We start from the raw sequence: 22,781 nt of genomic DNA on the forward strand, positions 1-22,781 counted from the left end.
CACCACAAATCCTGAATAGTCAGACACCATTTCCTGTGCTCCTGGATCCATCCACTTCATGTAGAAACCTAAGAACCTTTACCCACCACAGTGAATTTCCATTGGCTAGCAATGAAGCCTGTGATATAGCCCAAATTCTTAATTATAACAGGCATATTTTTCTTGCAAAACACAGCTATAATCCTTGAGTTAGTGCAAGATTAAGCTTGTGTCTGCTTGGTACAGTGCTATACGGACTTACCTGCCAGGTTTCCTGTATGGTGCAGTGTCTTATTTGGCTTGGCCTATGAGCTAGACTTCTTGGCAAAATTAGCTGCGACCCAGTGCTGCAGGAATGGTTTGCACAAGCACATGATCTTGTGTATGCCTTGCTAGTTTGAAAATCTGTGCTGTTTTCCTCTGCTGTCCCTCTTCTGTAGTTAGCAAAGGAACAGCCAGCCAGGATCTACTTGCCCAGTGAAGGGCTAGAAGGGTTGTTTTTTGTTTATTTTTTCTATTTAAGAAAGAGTGAACATGGTGTGGTGGGTGAGGTGGAGGCTGAAGGCTGCAAGCGGTTACAGCCTTTCCACTGCAGAAACCCAACCCAAGCTCCTTACTCACTTCCCTCAGCCACGTGACACTCATTCCTTCACATGTGTGCAGCATGGTCCTGGGTTTCTTGTAACTCACTGTCTGCTAGAAGGGTAGATGGAATCCAGCTGCTTTTATTGCTGTGATTGTAGCTTCAGTCTAGACACATGCTCTTTGATTCCGTATGTGAAGGACTGAATCTGGTTGAATCTTAGAAACTTGATCCAGAGCATTTCTGCTTCTGTACCTTCTCCTAGCTTTAAAGGTTCCTCCTGAAGAACAGGAAAATGGCCTTCTAATGATGATTGTCAGCATAAAAAAATGTCTGGCTTTTGTCAGACAGTGATTCTAATATGATCAATATGAATGCAGAACCCCACTCTCTTCCCTCCCCCCCAATCTGGCAAACATATTTTGGTAACTATTGGGGTCACAGGTAAGGATGGGTAGGGTGGGAAGGTGAGCATTAGTGTGATTGTGCCTACCCACTGGAATGTTAGTGTGCCATTTCCTCCTGACTAGTAAGAACTGATGTACTGTGAGTGTCTGGACCTGACCTTGCAAAAGGCACTGCTTTTCCTCAAGAAATTTTTTCCATTAATTTTTTATCATTATTCATTAATAATTCTAAAGGCCAAATAATTTAACAAGTTTATTACAGTAGATTCTAAAAAGCATGATTCTGCTTGATGTTGGAGAGTATAAATTCTCAGGAAGGGAACTATTCAGGAGGACGTACATTATGCTAAGCAAAGCTGTTTGCCGAAAGTATGCTCATAGCATAGTTGGGGAGCAATGAAAATATATGTGGTTCCACACCTGCATTCTTGGGACTGAATAGTTTCCTGGAGGGTGTGTAGCAACACAGGTAATTTACTGCTGGTAGCAACAAATGGTTTTCTGGAAGAACAAGTAGCCGATAAACTGGCTTTGAAAAGTAGCTCTGAGTCACAGAGTCTCCTGGGATGGTCCAGTGTTGGCCATTGCTCAGAGATGAGCTTGAAGGCAAACTACCAGTTGGAAAATGGTATGCAGGATTTTACTCTTGAAGAGCAGGCTGACTAAGTGTGACAGCTGTCTCATTCTCTTTGCAATGCTGTACACAGCTGCAGAAGGGAGACTTATAGTTGACTCTCTGCATTGCTCACTGATGGGACTGCCTTCATGTCCAGCTGTTCATATCTAGAGGAACATTTTGCACGCAATGCTGAGTGTGACCTGCAGTGTGCACTGACTGCACTATGACTAGCAGTGTTCTCAGCTCCCAGATAGCATTTTTTCCTTTTTAGTCCCAAGTGGGGGAAAAAATCTGCAGACTTTCTTGTAGAGAATGTGGACTCTTTACTAGCACCTCCTGCTGTGAGGAAAGACGAGTCTTTTAAGCAACATGAGGAAAGACTAAGAACAAAACCAGGCTTTCTTCTGAAGGTAAAACAGATGCTGTGTCTCAGGAGCATCCTGAACTTCAGAACAGTCCTGGCAGTGGTGTCATAGAAGCCACGTGAATGTGAGATCTTCCACTGTATGCAGGACTGTGTTCCTTTGGTACTAGCAGTGATATGAAAATCTGATCCATTATGGACATGCTGACATGGATAACTGAGGAGCCAGGCTCTGACAGCAAATTCTGCACCATCTGTTTACAGCCTACAGCAATGACTTTGCTTCCTTTGTTCTGTTTTCATTATGCTGAACTTTTCTAGGTTCTTGCACAGCTTTTTGGAGGCATCAGAGGCTAGAACTGTTTCTTCTGTTCTTAGGTTGCAGGCAAGCTGTGCAGACCTGCAGAAGTGCCATTGCTTTGTTCCTCACACCTCAGCCAACCAAACAGATGATTGAGTGAGAAGCAGAGATAAGTGAGTCCTCCACTGCATTTAGTGAAATCATGTTTGCCTCTATGTGTTCTAAATCTTCTCAACCACTCTCAGTTATACATAAAAATGAAATAAAAACCACAGTTGGCTGGATGCCCCCTGCAGACCTGATCTGGCTTTACGGTCACTGCCATGTCACGTTAGTTACTCTGGGTTAACCCAGTGATTTCTGGATTGAGCCCTATCCTTGTTTGTCTGCATTCCCAACAGTGGATGAATGAGGAGGTTTATTGTGTGTACAGCAGGTGCCAGACATCTTTTGTGGTACATTTATTTTCTCTTCTTGAGGAACTCACAGATGAAGTAGATAGTGACTTGACACTCAGAGTCATTCCACTCTCCTGTGCTGAGCATTTCCACGCAGTCCTCGTGGCCTGTGGAGTCATGAGGCTCCCCATCCTTCCAGTTACTGTAGTTCTGCAGTGGGCTGCTGTCTGCATATACAAACTGCCCTTCCTTTTCCATGTCATTTATCCCAATGAATGCTCGGAAAAGGCCACTTGAGGAGATGTAGTCAGCAAGAAGGGCGTTGGTCACCTCACCTTTAGGCATGGCCAGTGTTCCTCCTCTGTCCCTGCAGTGCATCAGGGCTTCTCTGTAATTCTTCTCTTCTTTGACAATGTAGTAGAATTTTTCATCTGTCTCCCTGATGCCTGCTATAACTTTAAAGGGGAAGAAAAAAATGTTAATGGTATTTCAGCAGCTATTGAAGGTTCTCCTGTTCCACTATGACAACAAGATTGTTTTTACATTAGTGTTAATGAAAGGAAGATAAGGAAATTTTTCCCACCACTGAATTTAGGGTGAACAATAAAGACATGATCAGAGACTGATGCTACCAATAGGAATTACAAGAACCTTACGCACATCCAGACCTGTCTGGTGTGTATCCCCTGTGACTGTTTTGTACTGGACATCCTTGAAGTTACTAAATCAAGGCATGCTGAATGGAAAAGTAGCAGTGAATAACTCCGGATCACTCTGGTTGCTTTGTATACTATTGCCATATTGTGTTCTAGATTGCGAGAGTGCTGTGGGATAAGAATGCAGGGGAATAGCTCGGGCCTTTTCTATGTAGAGGAAAGTCAAAGAAACTGCTAAAAAAAAAGTAATTTTAAATAGAGCCTGATGTTCACAGCTGATGTAGCCACTAAGGGACATTGAATAGGAAGGAAATTGTGGCTGCTCAGCAGCTTTAAAAGGCAAATTTCTCAGGCAGCAGATATCCTAGTGAATTAAGCAGTGCCAAGAAGCATTCCTGGGAAGCTGGTTCTAGTTTGTCCCTGCTCTTGGATTGATGGAGTGGTCCTGGTCGCAGCTTTGGCCTCAGGCAAATAACAATCCCTGAATTCTGAAGCTACTCCAGAAACAGTCAAGGAGTTAGCAGAGGACCACTCAGTTCTCTAGGATTTAGCAATACAGATGAGAGTGTGGTAATTTCCCATGGTGCCAGAGAATGGCCTCAGACACATTTAATTTGCAGATCAGACTGAGTCCTAGAAGTGCGTCCTTTCAGGTGGGGCATTTTGCACTGACTGCACTACCTAGAGGCATGACTTGTTATAACCCATGTCTTTGGGGTGTTAGTAACTCCCTTATTACAGAGAAAGATGCTTTCAGTGAAAGGACGCATGAGAGGAGCACCATGAATGAATGCAGCTCTTCTGTACAGCAGCAACAGCAAGATGAAGAGGTTCCTAGTGCTTTTTCTGGCTCTATGGAGTAGACTGGCACAACCTTTTCCCTTTTGTTGTGTGAATGGCCACTGAGTCTGAGGGTGAGCAGGCTGGCAGTGCAGAGGCAGTTAGCAAGCTGTGCCTTGTTCTTTCATAATTATTTCTGTTGTGCTATTGATCATTGCTGTACTGTAGTTGCTTTCACCAGCTGCTTATATTCTTACAGGTGCCAGACTGCCTCTTTTCTGCATGTTTTTGGAGTGCCTCACACAGTGGGGCCCTCTGTCTTGGCCTGTATGCTGCTGTAGAACAGCAGTAGTGGGAGAATAGCTGTGATAAATGTTGTAAGAGCCAAATAAATCACATCAAATACATAATGATCCTTACCATTCTTTACAAACTTGATGGATGTGTTAAGCCGAGCAACATTGATATTCAGTTGTCCAACAACTCTGCGGTACCTTCCACAGTCACAGACTGTGCCTGTTACAATACAAATTTATTTCAGAAATTTATCTCAGAAATTTATCTCAGAAATTTACATATATTTTTGCAGATGAAAGGGTTTGCCTTTCATCTTCCTTCCACCTGTATCAGTGTACCATTCACACACTCTCTGCCCTTCTTATCATCATGTCCATCTGACTGTGGATGTGTGGTTTACCATGATGATGTCACAGTGTTACATCTAAATGATAAAGGTATCATAGAATCACAGAATGGCCTGGGTTGAAAAGGACCACAATGATCATCTACTTCCAACCTCCCTGCTATGTGCAGGGTCGTCGTCACCAACCACCCAACCACCAAAACCACCAAATCAGACTGCCCAGAGCAACATCCAGCCTGGCCTTGAATGCTTCCAGGGATGGGGCAACCACAACCTCCTTGGGCAACCTGTTCAGTGCATCACCACCCTCTGATTGAAAAACTTCCTCCTAATGTCTAGCCTAAACCTACCCTGTCTCCATTTAAAACCATTCTCCCTTGTCCTATCACTATTCACCCTTGTAAGTAGTCATTCCTGTTCCTGTTTATATGCTCCCTTCAAGTATTGGAAGGCCACAATGAGGTCTCCTTGGAGCCTTCTCTTTTTCAAGCTAAACAGGCCCAGTTCCCTCAACCTTTCCTCATAGGAGAGGTGCTCCAGCCCTCTGATCATCTTAGTGGCCCTCCTCTGGACCCGCTCCAAGAGCTCCACATCCTTCCTGTACTGGGGGCCCCAGGCCTGGACGTAGTACTGCAAATGGGGCCTCATAAGAGTTGAGTAGAGGGGGACAATCACCTCCCTCTCCTTGCCAACCACTCCTCTTTTAAAGCAGCCCAGAACACAGCTGGCCTTCCGGGCTGCAGGCACACACTCCTGGTTCCTGTCCAGCTTCTCATCCACCAGGACCCCCTAAGTCCTTCTCTATCCCTCAGCACCTTTGTATCCACAGACAACACAGATTCCCTAGACTTCTGACAGATACAACATCACCACTGTTTTCTCAGTGAAAGAGTATTCAAAGTATACATTGAGGTGGGACTGGAAAAACCTTGGTGGATAGACCACGTTAGCTGCATGCAGCTGTGGTGCTGCAGAAATAGTTGATGTCAATTCAAGTAATCAGTAGCTGTAAAGCGCTGAAATCTTGGTTGTATTTCTGGTTGTTATACTGAAATTTGACTTTATATAGGTTTTGTTTCTTCCTTTCTAATTCTCAGGAAGAAAACAGGTTGCTGATGGTTTCTCACTAAAAACCAATCTGATGAACCATATGGAATACCTTAGAAACGAACACAATTGAACACTGAAGGTGGAAAAACACCCATAGTTATTAGGACTGAGAGGAACCTTCTGGGTGACCAAATCCAAATTCTGCTCCTGTAAGCCGATGTGTTGCATTCATTTGACAACAAATCATGCTCTTTGTAAAATTATGTATACTTTTGTCTTGGTGCTTCTAGGAGAAGACTATTAAAGGAGCTCGTTCCTTTGGTATTCAGAAACTTTCTTCCAGTTTTCAATGTTAAACTTCTCCTGACCTGTCATGCATTAATTCTTATGTTATCAACCACTGCCCATTAATTTATACAGTTTCTCCCTACTCTGTGTATCATCGCCATCAGTCATAGCCTTCATTTTGCTAAACAAAACTTTTCTTGCTTTTCCTGTTTATTTCACCCGTTCTCAAGTTTGTCTATTGGCCTCAACATTTTGTAAAACTCTAGGCAAACCAACAGTGAAAATGAAAACCCAGCATGAGCAAACTCAAGCATTCTTCAGAGAAAGGTGCCCAGCATACCTGCTTTTCCTTTTTTTCCAGACACCCCTGATATGCCTTTGGCTCCTTTGTCACCTGGATAAAGAGGAAAATATATTCTTAGACGCTGCATATGTGAGGGGAGCACATCTGAAAAACCCGTTTCATAATATATTAGTAGTGTGCTTCTAATAGGAAGGCCTAATGTACTGTACTGGCCAATGTGCCAAGTCAAACAAGCCATGATTAATGCCGGTGAATGAAAATAAGAACCCTTTAATAACTAACTCACTGATAACACAGGCATGTTGTGTGCTGCTGGTTCCTGGTACTGCTTTAAATATAAACTGCACCATGATCCCGAAGGGCTGCAAGCACTCAGGAATCTGCAGCAGGTGAAACCTGTCCGCTTGCTGCCTTGCAGGACCTTCCTGAGTTTGTCAGATCCATGTCAGGACAAGGCAACAGATGAGGCCGGTGGGCTCAGAATTCATGCATACAGCAGGATGTGTTTGTGGGCAGCAGTTTGCACCTGCACAAAATGAGGTCACTAGGGAGCAGTGTTTCATTTCAGATATGGTTTATGGAAAGATGATTTATTTTCCTCTTGCTTTCCTCTAGTTTTGTACAATGGTAGAATTGCTTCTCCAAATGCCGTGCTAATATCTAAATACAGGTGACCGGCCTGTTTTTTAATGATCTCAGCTATAATTTGACGGCTGTCAGAAGTCTCAGCTGTGTAACTCAGGAGCAGATGGACTTTGTCTGAAATAATGTCAGTTCTTCTTTTATAAATTAAAACCTTCAGGGGCTAATTAATGTTAATACACGCTCTCCCTCATTGAAAGCTACGTTTTGATGTGATTATTCTTTTATATGGTCCTAGCTTTTAAAGAAAGAAGTCAGTAGCTGATTGGCATTTCAGTTAGCATTGTTTGGCACCCTGCTGAAATTTCAGGGTTGCTTCCTGAAGAACTTGAGTGTTTAATGGTAAGTTTGAAAGAGTGACTTGGTGGCCTTTGCTTTTGCACATGAAAAAGGAAGTGAGAGAAAAAGAGCCACGCAGAAAGGACCAATCATTGCACAGTCAGGTTGACAGACAGCTTGATTTAAAGGCCTAGAGCATTGGTTTACTTTCAGATAAATAATCTGTGGGATTCTTATATTCTAGTTTCCCTCGGTGATTGAAAACATTTTAAGAGATATAGATATCTGTGTGTTCAGTTGTCTAGATGTTTTGAAAATGAATCCCCCAGGCCAAATTCTTTTGTTCTTCTCTGATAGTGGGTTGGCTGGAGGCTGTCAGAGGCTTACTAAAAGGACCTGGTGTAAGAAGCTCACAGGGCAGGTTGTTCCACCCACTTACCCACATGGCTGGATCAATTGCTTGGTTAGAGACCACAGAGTTCCCCTTAGGATAGTGGATCCCTGGCGAGTTGCTAAGGCAGATATCACTGTGGCAGAAGTACTATTTCTTCTTCTTCGGCTCTAAAAGGAATGCCTAATCTCTTCAGGATGCTAGAGCAATAATTTCATGGAATGATTACCCAAGTAGAATTGGAGTTCACCTTCATTTGCTTGGAGTAGTTGTTCTTTGTTATGTAAGTTCTCTCTTTAAACTCTTTAAAGCTTCTCCTTACCTGCACACTTCTTGCTTGCATCTCCCACACAGTGCAGGTGTGGCATTCTGAGCAGCAGCAGAGTATTGGCTTAGGCCTCTGAGATGCACTGGATGCAGAGGCACAAATCTGGCTTTCTCTTTTTGAGGTATCAGAGGATTTGTGCTATTTATTTCACCAGGCCCAGACTTCCTCCTTTCTCTTTTATCATCTCCAAGGACTGATTTCTTAACTTATCAAGCAAACTATTTTTAGCCAAGTAAGTGATATATTTCAGGTGGGAAACATAAATATTTCAGTTAGCTCTAATCACTGATCTTTCTATATAATTTCCTTTGGCAAGCACCAGCTGCAGCCAGTATTTGATGATACTCCATACCTGGAACTCACACAAAACACATATTTACCTAGAAGAAAAAACACAAGAAAATTCCCAGGCCAGAGCTTACCTTTTCCTCCAATTGGACCAATTTTCCCAAGCATTCCCTGGTCACCGACATCCCCCACAGTTCCTTTGTTTCCTGAGAGAAGAAATATGAGGAAGAGTATGGATGACTTCTGTCGTTCCTTCCCCAAGATGCAACCTGTTTTTCCTGAGCATGGCAAGTCCCAGTGTAAGACAGACACAACAAATATGCTCATGTGAGTATGTAAATGAACACATTGCAAGCTTTACAGCTTTAGCTTTTGTTTAGACTTACTTGTACCCATCTGGGCTGCTGAGGCTCTTCTGTAAGCCACAGGGCTGCTGGCAGCCCCACTCTTCTGGCAGGGAACAGCAAAGTGACTCCAGTGCCAGAAAACAGCACTTACTTAAACCAGGTCGCTGTGGCTGCATGCAGCTCAGATCACAGCTGCTTGGGGACCAGCAGGACTCTGCAAGTCAGCTTAATAAAAATGCCTGTTCATTTGCCAGAAACTTCATATTTTCATATAGAAAATACAAACTAAAACTGCTAGTAGGTATTCAGATATTGATTTTACTTCACAACTGAACTATACCATCAGCAAGTTGCCTCGGAAGCATGTCTCTTTGCTGTTTCATTTTACTTTATTACTATTTCTCTACTGAAGAGAAAAGCTTTTGCTTTGTTCTGGAGGTGGAGTTCTCATGGCTTTGCTGGGAATCCTTCTGGAAGCACAAGTGCACGTAAGGAGCTGCTGCTTGCACTGTGCTTGCTTCCCAATCATTGGAGCACGAAAATACTGGGTGCCTTTCTGACCAGTTAGCAGTGTAAGTTCTGAAGTAGCTGGGTGATTGTAAGAGCCCAGCTTAGGAAATCTCAGTTTTCACACTGAAGATAACAACACAAGGTGCTTCTTAAGTGTGTGTTGTTTTTTGTTTTTTTTTTTTTAACTTGATCTACTTGAATCTTACCTGATCTATTTAAAGTAAGATGCAAAGTCCTCTGAATGCATTTAAAAATAATAAAAAATTAAAAAGTTATTATGACAGTAATAACAGGACAATTTTAAAGATTCTATATAAGTAAAAACCTTTATGATTACTCTTAGAATATTAGACCACTGTCAAGGAAGAAAGAACGTGGATGTGCATTATCCACACTATTGGCACCTTTGGAGCTAATACATGCAAACAAGGCTGATGCTGTCTAGTCTGTGGTGCAGAGTGCTGTGCTCAGGTAACTGGGAAGGTACAGGATTTGTTTAATAGAGCTGAGACCTGAGGCATCTTATGCTCCTTGCTCTCAGCTCTGATGCTCCCACTTGATCATCGGAATTGTGTTTCTCAGTGTATGCCTCAGTTTGCTTTTCTGTAAAAGAGGGACAGCTGAGACTGAGTTTTGCTGAGCATCATGATTCAAAACTCAGTTACACCCAAAAGATCTTTTCACTAACATAACAGTAATCTTTTCAATTCTATGTATGATCTGGGAGGGTATTCTGGATCTCAGTCATGATTGCCACTTGAGAGAGCAGCAGTCAATGTGCTGGCTTATTATGTGACTATTTACATTTATTGTCAGATTCTCATTATGTATTGGCAGGAATTGCACCAAGCTTTCAGAACATGGTTAGGTTCACCGATTAATGTTTGACAGGCATTGTGAAATCCACTGGAGCAAAAGGAATGAAAAGCATTGAACAGCACTGATAATAAATGCAGTTGTACGTATTTCTTTACTATGAGAGTGGTGAGGTGCTGGCACAGGCTGCCCAGAGAGGCTGTGGATGCCCCGTCTCTGGAGGTGTTTAAGGCCAGGTTGGATGAGGCCCAGGGCAGCCTGGTCTGGTATTAAATGTGGAGGTTGGTGGCCCTGCCTGTGGTGGGGGGTTGGAGATTCACGATCCTTGAGGTCCATTCCAACCCGGGCCATTCTGGCATTCTGTATTGATATTCATATACCAGTAATAGCCAACAAACCATCATAAATACCTTTAGGTCCTTTTGGTCCAACTTTTCCTTGTTTGCCCACTTCTCCTCTATCTCCTTTTTCACCATCATCCCCTTTCCAAAAAAAAAAAAAAAGCAACAAAAACAAAACATAAAGTAAAACATTGTGATACATTTTACATAGTATAGTAAATGCAGCTGTATATCCTCAGGAAGTCAAGTTTACGGTTGCCTTTATTCACCACTGATTTCTTTTTGTTTCACATTGAAGGTGCTGTAGCCCTGGGATGCATTTCCAAAGAAGAGCTGACAAATCTGACCATTAGGAAAAGCTGAAATTTTTCCCTTTTGGAGAAACTGTCATGGTGTAAGAATTCTATAGCATCAATGCCAACTCTTATCCTTTAAGGCCTAGTAGCTGTAAAGCAGGTAAATAAACAGGTGTTTGCCTATTGGGAAATCTGGGAGAAATGCCAACAGAAGCAATTGGAATTTATTAACTGTTCCTCGTAATTCTTTAGTTCAAGGTATTCAGATGTTATAGAAACAGGAAGAACATAAATATATCTCAGTAGTTCTTAACACAAACCATAGCATTTAGTACAGCAGAAGTCTTGCCTTCAGTTTTTTGGCAGGTGGCATATGTTAATATAGCAAACATGTTTTGCGGTTACTCCAGTATTTTATTTTGAATTAGTCACTTGCAGAGTATTTATAGGAGAAAAATTCACTGTGTTACATAGTGCAGAGATTTCCCATAATGAGATCAAGGTCCTATTACACAGGTTACTGTATATACTTATAGAAGTTATTGAGCATCTTACAGTCTAGAAGAGCAAGACTGCAATTAGGAGTGAGAAATAAATATCATCTACTTTAACACTGCATATAATTTTTTTCCTTGGGTTTATGCAGGAAAACAGAAAATCAGCTGGGGATGATTTTTGTATCTTTGTATTTTTAGTTTTGATCCCAAGATCCTCTTTTCTGCATTACATGACAAGACCAATGACCTGTCTCATTGAGGACAGAGTCTCCAACCCTAGCATCAAGCTTTCATGGAACTGAGTGTGTTGAGGGTTACCATTCCCCATGAGCAGAGACATTAGGGTTTACCTGGCTGAAGGACTGCATCCAGTCAACATGTGAAGAGACACTGCTTATTCTACCCCGCAAAGACTAGTTTTCTGCCTTGTAGCCCCGTTTGTATTTTTTGTCTCTATAGCATCCTGTGACAAAAAGGGGAGGGGCAGAAAGCAGTTTCCCATGGTTGCTTTCACATTCATTAATTACTTCATTGGGTATCCTCTTCATTCTTGTTTTGTGAAAAACATCACCCACTCATTCTTCATTTACCTTGTGCTACTTTCATAGCCAACAGGCAGATTATCATGGGCTGCTCCATGGGGTGATGAGAGATGAGAGACAGTGGGTGTTAACTGCAGCACGTAAAACAATACTAGGTCCACTGCATGTTGAATATAGGGACTGAACTGAGTTTGTCCCTGTATGCCACAAAAAGCTTTAGTGTTGAGACCCTTTGGTGGAGATCAGGCTCACCCCATTAGTCAATGTGTCCTTGGGGGTGGTGGGCAGTGATCCAAACTGAAGGTGATGAAGGGCTGAACTGGAGAAGGAAGTGCTCCTTAGAGGAAGGGACAAGGAAGACACACAGCATGTTGTGTGTGCTGGTACATTTGGCTGCTTTGTTTTCAACACCAGCTGCCACAGGACAAAATTGGAAGGGAAAAGGTTATGAACAGCCAACAGGAGAATTTTTAAATGTCTTTTTATTATCACTGATTCTTCAAAGATATTTGAGAAATCCATATATATTTCCACAAGCCAAGCTTCTTGAAGCTGTGATGCAGCTCTAGGTCTGAGCCTCAAGCTGATGGACAGATGCCTGCTTGTACTGAGTTCTTGCCTAGAGGTCATCAAACAGCAGAGCCAGAGAATTTGCAGTTTAATTTTGCTGTTGACCTCAGTGCAAACATCATTTACAACTGAGAAACTGAGCAATTGTCCTTTCCAAACCCAGCCATGAAGCCCTAGAGAAAACTGTAAGAGTCACTTCTCAGTAGGAGAGAAATTCAGAAAAGATTCCCAGAGGCTGACAAAGACCTTGTAAAACATGGTTCCAGGAAAAGGTTAAGAGCTGGTGTGATCATAGTCTGCAAACTCAAGCAGGGGAGGAAATGTGTGATAATAGAAAGGAATCAGGGTGTGATTCAAAGACTGGAAAGGCTGGATGAGTTCTGACTAGAAGGGTAACACAAGGTTATTTAGGAAGTGGGCCGTGCCCTCCAACAGGGGAGGAACACCTAAGAGGCTTCACTTCCAGTCCTTAACTATGCAATGAATTCCCTTATGTACATACAGTATGCTGCACTTCTGGCTCTGGTGTAGAAACAGCCAAGAGAGTTTCTTTGGCCTGGATCGTGTAGGGAGCAAACTAGATCCTTGTGAACCTTCTGAATTCCTCCTATCACCCTGGCAGTCCTCATCACCTGTCAGCCCAACCAGTTACCTCCTGTGTGTCTGATGGGTAAAGGGCTCTGCTGAGACTGATGTTTTCTGCAGAAAGAAGGCCTCTGTGCAAGAAAGATGCTTTTATTTCTTTAATAATTTATTAAGAAACATTGCTTAGACAGTTAATCTTACAGCCCTGGAAAGAAAGTCAATATACCCGCACAGAAGCTGTGATTACTTTCCAAATGTGTTTTCTTTCAATCTCAGCTACAATACAGAGCCAAGAAAAGCTGCAGTGGCTTTTTTTTTTCCTAAGAGACATTGGAGCAAGTTTTGCACACATGAAGCTGCCAGAGATGAAACTCAGTTCTTGCTTGTCAATCATTAGACTGAAAGCTGGCAGGTTAAAGGGGTAAAAGGTGTGGGAAAGTTTGCTCTGAACATTTTGAGAAATCACCAGGTCCCAGTTTTTGCTCAAGCCATGAGAAAATCTAAGGGACAGGGAAGAAGGATCTACCACCTGTTTCATCCTGTTGTAAGGTGGTGTACCATATATATATATATACCTTAGCTCCCATACACTGGAAATGGAAATAATACTAATTTGCCTGTCTGTGAAAGAAGGAGAATCCTGCTTTTCCCTCAGTATCACGTCTGGGTAAGGGTAGACAAGAGTAGAAGCCAAGAGTATTAATTAGGGGTACCATATCACTTTGTGCTTAATAATGAATTAAGTCCAATGCTTGACAGTATGGTGTTAAGATTATCAATCCATTGTGCCCAGCTGCAGTTATGTGATGTCAAATTTTGGCAAGAAATATGAATTCTTGGGTAATGCTCCCCCCTTGTGGTTTTGCTACGATTTGCAAAGAGGTAGGAGCGACTGTGAAAGGTTGGTTGACCTTGTTTTGAACAGGGTAGAGTTGGATTTCTCTCTAATTTATAATAAGCATCTTTCCCTTCTTTCTGGGACTTCATGTGGACAGCATTTCACTGTAATAGACACTTCAGAAATCTGAATCTGACTCCTGGCTGTGCTCTGGACAGTGTGTTTTAATTGCTGTACTGCTCTACTTTGCGCTCTGTGACTTGTCTTATAGGGAAAAAAAAGTTCTGATCCTGACCTCGTATGTTTGTAATCTGTGCCTGGAATTTAAATTCTCATTGTTTACATTTGGAGAAGTATCAGGCTACATTTTAACCCAATTGGAAAACTGTAACCTTAAAAATTTACTGCAAGGATTTCAGATAATGCATCACATTAGCATCTGAAGCATGGGTGGAGCACTTGTAGCAAATAGGTGAAGCAAGTTCATCACTCTACTTTGTTCATATTCCTACAAGCTGGTTAACTTCTATGTCACAGATTTTAAATATCATAGAATCATAGAATCCTTATAGTTGGAAAGGACCATTAAATGTCATCTAGTCCAGCTCTCCTGCAATGAACAGGGACATGCACAGCTAGATCAGGTTGCTCAGAGCCCCATCCAGCCTGACCATTCAAAGTGTCAAGGGATGGGTCTTCCACCACCTCTCTGGGCAACCTGTTCCAGTGCTTCACCACCCTCACTGTAAAAGACATTTTCTCTATATTTAACCTAAATCTACCCTCTTTAAGCTTGAAATCCTTGTTCTATGACCACAGACACTGCCAAACAGCCTATTGCCTTCTTTCCTGTAGCTCCTTTTTAGATACTGAAAGGCTGCTCTCAGGTGTCCCCGGAGCCTTCCCTTTTTCAGGCTAAACAGCCCCAGCTCTCTCAGCCTGTCCTCAGAGGAGACGTGTTCCATCCCTTGGATCATCTTTATCACCCTCTTCTGGATGTGTTCCAACATGTCTGTGGCTCTCCTGTACTGAGGACTCCATATCTGGATGCAGTACTCCAGGTGAGGCCTCACCAGAGCAGAGCAGAGGGACAGGATCACCTCCCTCGCCCTGCTGACCACGCTTCTTTTGATGCAGCCCAGGATACAGTTGGCTTCCTGGGCTGCAAGGGCACACTGCTGGCTCATGTCCAGCTTCCCATCCACCAGTATCCCCAGCTGCTTTTTGGCATGGCTGTGCTCTGTCCTCAAGTGAGCCATCTGTTGTCTGGTTTGTATTCACAAATGGAAGAAGCATTCAGGTTAAACAGTTCACTTACGTTTAGTGGCTTCCCAAGTCTTGTGATCAAGGGCTGACCCTACTTAGAGAATCAGGATGGATTATAGTGACCATACCTGTCTGTGGATGCAGCCCCGTGACAGCGTGACAGCAATTTTACAGGCTGTGTGGGGTTTAAAACTGGAACTCCTGAGCTGGTTTCAGGCTTGTTGTCTCCAGGAGCACTCAAAACCCTCCAGCTTGGTTTAATTGGGAGTTTTTCATGTGTGCTAACAAGTCATGGCATGAGTTAGCTACAGTTCCTCACTCTTGACCAAAAATACTCCATAGATGCTAGTGTTCTATAAGCCTCTCTTTTACAGTGAATCAATTGAAATGCATCCTGTGAAGCAGAAAGACCAAACAGGTTGTATGGGTCTGTCTCAGGTTTAGTGTCCTATTTTTTGCCACTATCTGAACTCGTTTAACACACATCTCAGCCCCTGGTGCCTACCTCCATGCTCCAGGGTACACCCACCCTGTTAAATATCAGAAAATCCTCTTTTGGTGGGCTAAAGCCCATGTTTAAAAAAGCAGAGAAGTGCTGGGTCATGGCTGATATGCTGCAGGGAGAGAGGGTGGTTAACCTTGTTTTTTTCTTTTTGGATGTGGCTACTTTACACTACTTACTTTGGATGCATTTAGCATTTCTAGGCATCGAGTCCCACCACAGAGGCTTTGTATGCAATCTGTCATGTGGCTGTACCCTGTGATCACATTACAAGCTCTGCTGTTGTCCATGGTTCATGCCTGGAGTCCTACTACAAGCACAAGGGACCCTCTCCATCTCTGCAGACACTGTGAGGAGATGAGGTGATGCCACTGCCCTGAATGTTAAAATAAAGGAGTAAGGACAAGTGTAATTCTGGAGCTTTGAAGCTTTTCCAGGAGTAACTGACTACTTTGGAAAAGCTCTGTACTCACTAAGCCTCTGCAGCACCTGCATGTGTACAATCCATTTGAGAGGTTTGGTCACCAGAGGGAGTCACAGACTCTAGGAAATAAACAAAACAGTTTGTCTTTCCATTGCATAAATGTGTCACAGCTACGTCAGTGGAAAGCCTCAAGATTTCCTCCAATTTCACTTTCAGTGTCCTTTAGATCTTTAGCAAATTTCCCGTAGCTATGGGGATTCCTGTTTCCAAGCTATATATGACAAGTGAGGGCAGGATTTCTTGTGCTGTCTTGGAACTAAATGGAGTTGATTTGACGCAATGTCCCTGCCTCATTCCTTTTTCCTCAGCACTGACCTGCATACTTCCCTCCCACTCTGTCTGATTTTGAGCACACACTTCACCCTGCATTTAATGAGTTACAGAAACGAGAAGGGAAACACTAATAATGCATATCATATCCATTTTTAGTGAGCTGAATTAGCTCAGTAAGAAGTCTGATGAAGAAACAGTTGAGACTGCACACGGGGAAGGCAGAGCCCTATGGTCAGAGTGATGGCCATCCCTTTTTGGAAAAGAACCTGACTGCATCATCCAGCTGTAGTCTGTAACTTCAGCTATAGCCACTCTTCCCATGCCCTGCAGGAGACATACAGTGCTCCACAGTTTGTACCAGGAGAAATATAAGTGTTTTGCTCACAGGTTCTTATCTTTTTTCACTCATCTCCACATTAGACAGCGGAGGCTCAGTCACCTTTCCTGGTGAAGTGGAAAGAATCTCAAGAATAAATTGGATTCTCTGCTCACTTTTCTGTTTTCTGCTTCTAAACATCCATTGACTTCTCCAGAAATAGGCCCTCATTCTATTGCATTTCATGAGTCAGAATCAAACTCTTAGTAGCTCTGCCAGCTTGTGCTATTTGAAACAGTGGGACTTTGTGCATGAACAGGATATATGTTATGTCCTTAATAACACAGTAAAAATTTGTATTATTTCTGATTCTCCTTTCAGTTTGTCCCAATTTAAGGTTCTAAGCTGGATCCCCCACTGTTATGATGTGATCTCAACGACCCATGGATTGTAATGGTCTGAATGAGGAATCAGACCTACACTGGTAAGAAATGCAAACCCAATACATTTTGAATTTGCATTTAAGTGCCTTCCTGCATGCTTTGCAGCTCAGGCTGAAAAACTTCAGAAACTTAGCATATGCTAAAATATATGAAGGTAAAAATGTGTGAAAAATAGAATTATGTGTCGATTATAAGGCGCTCATCAGATCAAACATGAGGCGCTAAGAGGGAAGCTTAGTTATAGGTTTGAGAAGCCTATAGGATGTGGTAAGGCGTTTCTTATTTTTGGAAGGAAATGTGGATAGCTGCATATCTGGTTTCTGAGAGAGTTTTAAGTTTTCCAGGAGTGGAATTGCGTAAGAACAATTAAAGCTAAGAGATGGACAGCTATGCAGGAGACCACAGTAAATGCTATTTTGAGGTGCTAGCCAATGTCATAGAGTTTATAAGCACCAGTTGTCAAAAATAATAGTAAGGAAACACTTTATATCTGAATTGCTATGGGAAACTCTCTGTATTCTTCAGTATTCGTCTCATTCCAGTTTTTCAGCTTGGATCTTACTCAAGGCCTTTGAAGTCCTGTGTCTGGATTTCAAAGGAAATGAGCTGGGACTTGGGACAGATAGCAAGATCTAGAGTCAGACTTCAGGAACACTGAGCTCCCACAAGTCCACATGAAATCAACTGCAGCCTTGTTCCACACTTCTGTAAAGCCATCCCTATTTTTCTTCTATCCCCGTTCCTACTTTTTATGACAGTTTAGAAGATGAAGTTTTGGACTCAGCATTTTTCCTTACTGATATTGTTGATGACTGATGTATTTGGGCCGAAGCATGGACCAACAACTGGTGCTTTTTGTCTCATAGCATTAACTGCTGCTTCTCTATAGTTCTCCTCAAGGCTGCAGCCACCAGCCTATTTCGAGGCTTGGAAGGCTACAGGACCACGACTAACCTTGCTAGTCCAAGCAATTGGCTTCCCTGCAAAATTCATTGCTTTGTTTATGCTGTATCTGGTTTTGTTTGGATCCAAGAAGTTAGTGAGTGCAGAATTTGATCTTTATTGTCCTAGTTAATCAACTGTGAATATACTTTTTAATTTATATATATATATATATATATATAATTATTATATAGTTATTATTATATAGTTTTTGAGAAGTGACCTTTGAGCATTACATAGAAAAGGAGACTGGAAGAGAAGTAGCAGCTTTTGCTTTTTTCTTATGCTTTTTTTTCTCCTCCTTTTTTTCTGGATTGAAAATATATAAATTTTCTTTCCACGATTCTTTCAAAACAGGTTTGATTTTCCTTTTCTTTCACCAGCGATGGAAAAGCAGCAGCTGGACTGCAAAGAGCGGAGTTTGTATCACACATCACCAGCAGAGGTCAGGCTGAAACTCCATTTCTGATTTTAAACAGTTTAACTCACACAGACTTTCATTATAGTAACTGAAAGTGCAAAAGACTTAAAGGACATCTACTGCCTTCCCCCTGTTCCTGGGAGATTGTATCCCTCCAGAGTATTTCTAGCTGTGTGATTTCTGGTTCTGCTGACACTCTTTAGGGGCGGGTGAGTGTGGCATAACTGGTGCGAAGACTTTCCTGATAATCAATCTGGAATTACCCTTTCTTTTCATCTCATCACTCATCACATACTTCCTGTGTGACACCCCAAGTGGGAGCATAAAAAAGGGTATACTTCTGAAGGGGAAGAATTTGGCTTACACAAATAAACCCGAACAAGTTTCAAGCAGCTTGTACAAGCAGCAGCTGATTTCCAGGACACCAAACAGGTGATCTTTAGGGTGAGAATGCAGAAATGTCAAGTGCTTGCTCTCGTAGCAGCTGTGAATGCCTGGATGATGAAGTGAGTAATGAAACCTTCAACGGTACAAGAAACGAAGGCTGATAAGTTCAGAATCTGTCTAAACATTCTCACTTCTCCCTTAGCCTTCTCTCCTCCCTTGAGCTGCTGTGTAGTACCGAGGCCAATCTCACTCATAGCCTAATCTAGCCTACTAAAGAGTTTGTGCCACCACAACCTTGTAAAGCTATTTAATGCTGTTCAGTTCTAGGTGCTTAGTCCTATTAGATACTAATGTCCACGTAGAAGAAAGAAGTTGCCACAACAGCAACCTGGCTTGTGGTGGTAGAAGAAGCTGACCTGTGCTCTATGGAAGCTCAGCACCTCCATCTTGTGAGAACACCCTTGTGTTCCACCATAGCTGAATACCCTGAGCAAATTAGAGGCATATGGTTAACAAACAAGCATAACAAATGGAGCACAGAAAATAAACCTTACTGCAATGGAAGTCAGAGGTTTGCCCATTGTCAGGGTTTAACTATTGTCTGAACAGCAAAGTGTTGCCTGTGGCTGTTATGTGGCCCTGGGCTTGGACCATGTGTTCTGAGTCCATAGGCACAAAGCGGTTAGAGGAAAACTGGATCAGAACAGGCTTTCTTCTGCCATAATAGGTCAATGTGTTTCATCATCATCTACAGGGAATGCCTGAAGAGCAGCAGGGTAGTCACACACCCAGCCTGCTCGACCTGTAGTTGCCCAGATAACTGGCAGTCAATCAGTCTGCTATTGAGTGGTGCCTAAAGCTAGCTGCCTGGGTTGAGCTCAGATCTGGTAGGAACTGAAATGAGGCTATAGGATCATATCACATTAACTGCAAGATATTTTTATGATCTGCAGTGGATTTGAGCCAGTAATTTAGAGTTGATTTGCTCAACACTTTTAACAGTCATGGATCTTGGCTGTGGTAATGCAATTTTAGAGTGATAGTGAGGACCCTGCCAATAGATGTTTGGCTTCTCTTGTATCTTGTTATCAGCCAGGAAGCAGTAGAACTGATAATGGCTAAATCCTGATTTTCTCAGTATCACACTTGAAGGAAATCATATCTAACCTTTAAATACTCCCTGTCACAGATAGACCAGAGAAACCAACTGGAATCCCAACTACTCTCATGTTGTCCAAAGACCAACTCACTAGCCATGTGACTTGTTAAACACAATTATGTCAAACTTTGTTCTTCAGCCTGACATTACTCATATATTAATTAAACAAACTTCTACTTGCTCCCTTCGGGATCATTACATCTCTCTGCATTTATGCTGTGGCAGCACAAGCTAAAGCTTGGATTGTAATCATAAAGAAATTAACTTGCTGATTAAAAATAGTCCTTTAAGCAACATGCATTTGAATAATCCATCGTAAAAACAAATTAGTGTGGAGCAATACTTTTGACTTGATAATCTTTTTTTCTGCTTAAAATTTAAATCAGTTGCATTTTTTTCCCTCCTACTTTGGTGCCTATGGAAAAATACAATGAATTGCTAAAAAGAAAGCAATAGTTCAAACTGCAATAGCTGTACTGTTGAATATAGATTTTAGATCTGTCGCTGCAAGATAGATTTGTATGTCATAGTCCTAATTTTCAGCTGTGGTGCCTTCAGGCAACTCCACTGACATTAGATATGTTACACAAAATGCAAGTTAATGCAGAAAATTTGCTTTTGTATCTTTGCAAAGAATTCTGAAGATAAAAGAAATGCACACGCCAGAGCTGATCAAGTTCTTCTTGAGGTCTGTAGTGACGGTCCTGCTTAATTCCACAGGAGCTGCTGGATCAGGTCTGAATGAATGCAGCAGAATTTTTTTTAGGTACGTATTTGGAAATAATGTCATTACAGTCATTTAAAATACTGCACTTCTCTCTCCAACTATATGCAGAATAAGCTATTGACAGCTCAAAACAGGTGCTTACTTTCAGACAAAGATCCTCAATTTATGGGTACTAACAGTACTGGTTGTGTGAGGAATACAAGAAGTAAGAGAAGATTTATATGGCTGGCAAGAATTGCAAAAAGACACATTTAATCCATATGAAAATATGTGAGAAGATGTAACTGAAACTAAAGAAGGAAACAAATTCAAATCTCCTTGCTCTGCCATTTTCCCCCATTACAGTTTCACTTTTCTAGATGCGTTTACAGATAGCAGTAACTGAGATCTTTCCTCCACATCCCATGCCGCAAGCCCTCCACATCTCTCTTTTCAAAAGAACAGCCTCAATCAGTATTGGTCTCAGCATTAGTAACCTGGTTTTTCTCACCTTTTGGTCCAGGTAAAATGGTGTGTGTCGAGCAGACATCTGTTGTAGGTCGATTGTCAACATCAAAACCAAAAATCTGAACTTGGAAGATGAAAAGCACAACTAAGGTCCCATATTTCCTCAGCTGTTGTTCTTTCTTTCTGCTCATCCTTGCAGCTTCTCAGGAAATGCCTTTCGTTGTTACAGTCTTAACAAATGCAGCTGAATCAGAAATAAATGCTCTGCTAACTGAAGCAGTGCAAAGATTGAGAGCTACATGCAAGAACAGCTAAATAAAGAGAAGAAAGGAGCTTGACGATGCTGTAGTTATTTCTGTCCTGCACATTATCCAGGATATTTATTTTACACTGACAGCTGTTTATTCCAATTTATCTCTTATCTGTGAGAAGTTTAGCTGTTTTTGCCTTGGAAAATTTCTTCAATATATGGGGATAATCTCTTTTATCATTCTTTTTTTCTTTTTTTTCCCCTTTTGGCACTGATTCTTCACACCCAGCTTTTCACTCAAGAGACAAAAGACTGTGGTATTTTATCCAAGTGGATGCTAATTAGTTATAGAACACTTGTAGCTGGTTTTTTGCTATAAAAATAATTCAGATTCCTTATGAGTGAAGAGACTTCCATGAGAGCTTTCTGCCAAGGAGATCTCTAGGGATGACAGACTAGCTTCTAGTCTGCTGTGGGTGGATGTCTCTGGTGCAGTTGGCTTTTGTATGCCATCTACCAGAAGCTCCCATATGAGGGATGAAAGTTTGATATGAACAATGGATTTTTGAGCCAGAAACCCCCAAATGATGGTTTTATGATTACCAGTTTTTCCAGTGTTTTCTCCAAGTTCAAATTCTGTTATTAGACACAGTACAGAAGGACAAACTACAGGGTTAAATCCAGAATAGGATGAGATTGAATGACTGCAGAATGTCCTCCCATACCATCTTTCTCCTCTACTTACAAACTGGGAGAGTCCATATATCAGGATTGTGGCTTAGCACGTGCCTCAAGGCCATACTGTCTTTGCTTTTTTTTCCCCTGGGTTGCCATGGAAGGTGTCACTGTTTCAAATCTGCATAAGTTAGCTGTCAATTTTTCAGCAGGATGCTGGGTCTTTGGAAGTAGATGTAGGAGCCCCCATGCATAGAGGAATGGGTAGAATGCAGCACCTATACGTATCATTTTGGAAGGAAATGTCACAGCTATCCTTCTGTGTGCAATCTTCTCCTAGAGCAATCTCCAGCTTTCTCCTAGGAAGAGTACAGTAACAAGGAAGCATGAAAGAGAAGATGACTTTTTATAATCTGCCCAGGAATTTCATTAACTTCTGGTTTCTTACACAATGAAGCAGAGCAGCTCTTTAGTACTGCCTGAGTACTATTAGCATGAGTGTGTATTTGCTTTCCATTCCGGATAAAAAAATGTATTTCCTGTAATAACAGCTTTTGAGATGCCTTCCTCATTATTTTAGACAATAGTAGTTCCTTAGTTTTGCACGTTAGTCTTTCAGTAGACAGAAAAAGTAGCAATGCTGATGTGAAAGCAGATAACATTTCTTAAAGGTATCGCATAAAGGCTTTGATTACAAGCTTTTAAGTGGGATGAAATATTGGCCAAAGCCCAAGGAAGGGTCAAGAAACTCCCCTCCCTCTTTCTTTCTATCCTGGTCACAGACTGTTTCACTTTTCAAAACCCTTTCCTCTTTTGTTAAACTGTATGCAGTACTTTTCATAAATAA

General features: G+C 41.9%; 1 protein-coding gene across 4 annotated transcripts; it reads right to left on the bottom strand.

Moving 5' to 3' along the window:
- Positions 1-1,215: 1,215 nt before the first annotated feature.
- On the bottom strand, positions 1,216-21,737 carry COLEC10 (collectin subfamily member 10). 4 transcript variants are annotated; one of them, XM_072328628.1, is made up of 7 exons: positions 21,053-21,680; positions 10,384-10,455; positions 9,364-9,394; positions 8,435-8,506; positions 6,409-6,462; positions 4,508-4,603; positions 1,216-3,106 (listed from the first exon to the last, which is right to left on the bottom strand). In XM_072328628.1, exons 1-7 carry the CDS (start codon positions 21,113-21,115, stop codon positions 2,715-2,717), a joined length of 780 nt encoding a protein of 259 aa, XP_072184729.1. In that variant the 5' UTR covers positions 21,116-21,680; the 3' UTR covers positions 1,216-2,714. The 4 variants fall into 4 exon arrangements, with proteins under 4 accessions (XP_072184729.1, XP_072184727.1, XP_072184728.1 ...); XM_072328626.1 differs by having other exon boundaries at positions 8,435-8,578; XM_072328627.1 differs by lacking the exon at positions 9,364-9,394 and having other exon boundaries at positions 21,053-21,737.
- Positions 21,738-22,781: the final 1,044 nt, after the last annotated feature.

The sequence above is a fragment of the Excalfactoria chinensis genome, chromosome 2, assembly GCF_039878825.1.
Source record: "Excalfactoria chinensis isolate bCotChi1 chromosome 2, bCotChi1.hap2, whole genome shotgun sequence".
In the NCBI taxonomy this organism is placed as follows: domain Eukaryota; kingdom Metazoa; phylum Chordata; class Aves; order Galliformes; family Phasianidae; genus Excalfactoria; species Excalfactoria chinensis.

Excerpts from the sequence above, each read along its gene's own strand:
- COLEC10 (XM_072328626.1), bottom strand. The coding sequence starts at position 21,115 with ATGTTGACAATCGACCTACAACAGATGTCTGCTCGACACACACCATTT. Across the intron at positions 8,579-9,363 it reads TCTTACTTTAAATAGATCAG|GAAAAACAGGTTGCATCTTG; the intron begins GTAAGATTCAAG and ends TGCCATGCTCAG. Across the intron at positions 3,107-4,507 it reads CATCAAGTTTGTAAAGAATG|TTATAGCAGGCATCAGGGAG; the intron begins GTAAGGATCATT and ends TCCCCTTTAAAG.